The sequence below is a fragment of the Macrotis lagotis genome, chromosome 3 (genome assembly GCF_037893015.1).
Source record: "Macrotis lagotis isolate mMagLag1 chromosome 3, bilby.v1.9.chrom.fasta, whole genome shotgun sequence".
In the NCBI taxonomy this organism is placed as follows: domain Eukaryota; kingdom Metazoa; phylum Chordata; class Mammalia; order Peramelemorphia; family Peramelidae; genus Macrotis; species Macrotis lagotis.
In genome coordinates, this window is record NC_133660.1 from 290,107,209 (window position 1) to 290,112,043 (window position 4,835).

General features: G+C 35.5%; 1 protein-coding gene across 1 annotated transcript; it reads right to left on the reverse strand.

Annotated features, from left to right (window-relative positions):
* Positions 1-428: 428 nt before the first annotated feature.
* On the reverse strand, positions 429-1,028 carry LOC141519473 (olfactory receptor 14I1-like). Its single transcript, XM_074231708.1, has one exon. It carries the CDS (start codon positions 1,026-1,028, stop codon positions 429-431), a length of 600 nt encoding a protein of 199 aa, XP_074087809.1.
* Between the last annotated feature and the right edge of the window lie 3,807 nt (positions 1,029-4,835).

The following is a 4,835-nucleotide window of genomic DNA, read 5'->3' on the forward strand; positions in this document are numbered from 1 at the left end:
AAGGAAAGAAAAGCACAATTCCACAGAAAGATAAATGGATGTAAAAGAAAGGAAGAAGGAAGAATTACTAAAGGGAATAGAAATAGGATAAACATGACGAAGGCTAATTTTGGACAAGATTATCTATTGCTTTTGAGGGGATTGTGTTTTGCTCCACTGATACTTCCTATGACATGGTTGCCCAAAGTCAGTGGGGCAGCACCATGTCAGTTTCACCAGAGACCACAACCACTGCCAGGATGGATTCATATTATGCTAAAATAAATAACAGATTTATTCGATTCTGGTAATCTTTCATCTAAAGAATCATTTTCCTGGGTGGCTTTGTTTTAGGTCCCTCTTTTCTCTCCTTTAGACTACCTTAAATATATTCATCATTTTGCATATTCGATAATGCAAACATATAGTTTCCAATTGTGGGGGCAGAGTTATGTTTTCCAGGAGGGGGAATAAATCATCCTCCTGATCATCTTCCTCATGGCAACAATAATCTTCTGGTTCCTCAGACTATAGATGATGGGGTTCATCAGTGGAGGCAATGCTGTATAGGACAATGCGATTAGAAGGTTTTGAATCGGTGACGTGTCAGATATGTCACTGAGGACTGCAAGCGTTATTGAAATGATAAACAACAGGAGAATAATTAGCTGAGGGGAGCAGGTGGAAATGGCCTTGTAGCGCCCTTCCACAGAAGGAATCATGAGGACAGTGGAGAAGATACGAACATATGAAGAAACTAAAATGGTAAAGCAGAATAAGAAAATACATAAACTTGCCAGAAATAATATAAATTCAGTATGAAACACATCAGGGGGTAAGACTTTCAATACATGAGGGCCATCACAGAAAAACTGGTGAATCACATTAGATCCTCTGAAGGGCTGGCGGAAGATGTTTCCTGTGTGGGCAGCGGAATAAATGAGCCCACTGAGCCAGGAACCAGATGCTGCCCAGAGACAACGTGCAGGATTCATGATGATGCCATAGTGGAGGGGGTGACAGATGGCCACAAAGCGGTCATACGACATGGCCACAAGCAAAGCAAACTCTGCTGTTATAAAAAAATGCAACAAAAAAGATTTGAATAGCACAGTCAAGGATGGACAGAGAATGAATCCCAGACAAAGAACTGACAATAAATTTTGGAAAAGTGACGGAAATGGTACAGACATCCAGAAGCGACAAATTGCTCAGAAAAAAATACATAGGAGAGTGAAGGTGTGAGTCAGTAATAATTGCAGCAATGGTGAGAAGATTCCCTATCAGGGCAGCTAGGTAAATCATCAGGAACAGGGTAGCATGTAGCACCTGCAGCTCCCGTATGTTGGAGAACTCCATGAGGAGGAAGTCTTTGATGATGGAGAAGTTGCTCATTCCTGTTTGGTCATAAAAAAAAACATTATGAGTATCAGAAAAAAGTAATGAAAAGACAAATGAAGTAAAATACTCATTTAGAAAGAACTTGAAAATAATTCTATCCAATGAAAACTGAACAAAAGAAAAATCATTCCACATTTTAAATCAAAAGCCACTGAAGGGAGAGCATGCAGTTGGAATACGGGGGTGGGGGTGCTAAAATGCTTCCAAAAATTCTGGGACAACCCATTTTGCAGGGACCAAACTGAGGCAGACAGAGCTACGGACTTACCCAGGATCTCAGAGACAACAAGGGTCTGGTCCACAATGGAATTAATGAACTAACTTTGAGAGTGTCATTCTATAGTGCTACATAGCTGCTCAATTATTCTATCCCACATTTAAATGATCAACATATGCTCATTAAGATATATGCAACTGGCTCTAACTAAATAGACTGTAACAAATTAGAAATTTCATCTCTCCTAAAGTATACCCCAATAATTTGTTTGTTTGCTCTGCTATTTTCATTTTTTGTTGAGCTGTTTTTTGCATTTAACAGACAGGTCAAGAGCTCAGATTCTGAGTTTGCAAGTAAGGAAATGGAAAGAATTTTATTATCCATATTAATAGCTATTAATGCAAATGCTACCTGACAGTTTTCTGAAAGAAAACAGAGACCACATGTGTTATTCAAAATTTGAAAGACGATCTTAAGCCTTTTGGTTTCCCTTCAGAATGAAGAATTTCTAGATGAAGATGAACTCTTCTAATCCTCACTCACAGAGTATCTTTACTGTAACTAACATGAAAAGTGTTTCTTGTTCTAAAGAAATTATCATTTCTGTATTTACATAAGACTAGACTAAGGTTAGTACATGCCTTTTATCTGATTCAGTGATCAAATGATGGAAATAGAAATTCAAGAGCTATGATTTTTAATAATTTTATCACTTCCAAAACATTTCATCTTAGAGTCATTTTTCACTTCCAAGGAGTATCAGGGCCAGAATTTGTTATATTATCACTTTGGAAGATATAGTCTGCATTGCCCATACCAGTGCCAACATTTATGATGCCTATTTCTACATATTTTTTCTTATAGTGTGAAAGCAATTCATTTCTCCAAATCAACTATATGAAAATTCACTACTTAATGTGTTAATTGACTATGGAAAAAAGTAAGAATGGCATTGAGATTTTATTTATATAGAGACCTCATAAAGCAGAAAATGTCTACAACTCAGATGGATAAGACAGAAACAGAGATAGAAGTAGTGGTGGAGAATGTAATAGAAAGATATAAAAGTAAAGAAATAGATAGTGGATTGATATATGAATATATGAATGTGTAGACAATAATAGATATATTGATGGAGTGATAAACAGATATATCTGTATTTGTAAATGTATCTATAGACACACATGTATTTAAATATATATAGATGAATATAAGTTGTTTGTAAGCATCAAATAATGTCTATGTGCATATATGTGTGTAAAGAGATATGTACAGAAAGAAACAGGTAGATAGAAAGATGAGAGATTGAGGTACAGAGATACATAGATAGATAGATGAAAGATAAATACATGTGAGTCACCATCCTCCTTAATCACAAATACTCTTTTAGATCTTGGCTTCTTTTGAAACTTTTTGTCAATCTTGAACCACCAAGGGGACATTAGAATTCTTTTTTCAATCTTCCAATTTATTTCAGAAGCAAATCTCACATTTCAACCCTTTGGATAATATTGTCTGAACTTGTTGCCCTTGAATTCATTGACCTAGCATGATCTCCCCTCCAGTCATCTATAGATTTCCTTTAGACATAAACATAGAAATACATTCACAACACAGATGCACACACACACACTCACACACACACAAACATATATGTAAATGAAACACTTACTGTTGTTCTCTAGGCTTCTCTTTCCTGCTAAATAATCTAAATTGAGAAAGAAGTCACAGATCTCAATATCTCAGAGCAACAAGAGAAAACAAACATTTAGAGGAATTGAGGTCACATCAGGAAACTCCTAATTTTAATTAGAAGTGATAAATGAATATAATTTCCTCTGTTTCTTGCAGTTATAAAACTCTATTTTTCTAGGCAGTAGAATCAAGGATATTTAGCATCTACTTCAAATCATTCTAAAGTGGTCTTTGATTAACAGAGTTTCTGATGGTGAAACAACTTCATAGAAAATTGCTAGGGAATTGTTGAAGTCCTCAACCAAGTTAGTCATTCCTGTACGTATTTCTCTTTCAAGCACAATGATAGGAGCAGAACCTCAAACCTGGAAACCAAAACAACTAAATTATCCAATTCCTGCATGTAAAAGGAAGAACAGAGACATACAGTGATTAACCATAGTTTTTCATGTTTGGAAATGAGAAAGTCCAGGTAAAATAACTGTCTTCTACTTCTAAATTCATTAGTCCTTCAAATGAATTTATCCAAAACTCCAATTTATCATTGCCACAACAATATTGAATTATAGATGAGGGAATGGAGGAGAGATAGGTGAAAGTAGAATTGACACACCGTTTGCTGGACCTGGAGGTATCTGTGGCGTGTTTCAACACAAAGATTAGCTATGGACAAAGAGCATCAAGAGCTGACCCATTTACCCACCTCTCCTTGTGATCAGTAATACAAATGTGCAATAAACTGAAGGTAAAACTGGGTTCAGTCATCATAGATGAGAAAAAAAATTGACCTATATAATTGACCTATATACATAAAGTTCTTCAGATTTAACAATGATATCACTTAAATCATCTCTGGTTACCATCAAAATGAAAAAAAATTTGTGCAATGCACAAGCTACAGAAAGAAGAAGGGTGAATGAAGGAGAATGAGGCTTACCCATAGTCAAATCACAGTAAATCAACAATCATTGTTAAGCATTTTCTGTGTCCCAGAGTCTGTGTAAGTATTGAAGTTTCTAAGATAGGCAAAAACAGTTCCTGACCTCATTGAACACATGTGGATAGAGAGGAGAAGGTGAGTAAAGAAGGATGGAAAAATGATATATACAGGAAGAACTGAAAATGAACTCAGAGAGAAACCTAAAAGATTACCCAACTCATTAGAGCCAGGAGCAGAATTTGGACTAAGAATTTAACGTTATTTCAACCCACCATTTCATCCACAGTATGATGACAAACTACCTCTCACAAAAAAGGAGTTACTTATACTCAGATCAGCCCCATGATTTTGACTTCACATATTAAGCCCCTGAGCAAACTGACCAGTCACAAATAAATATAATGACAATTTTAATGAAAATACCTGAGATAATTGTTTAGATGTGCATACATTTCAGTTTTGTTGGTAATGTCTTTAGCTTCTTACAATTCTATACATAATCTGGAGATGATTTCTTTCACCACCAATTAATTTCATTCTCACTGACATAATCAAAAAAAAATGTCAAAGCACTGAAATCCAAAGTTCTGAAAATGAAGACAT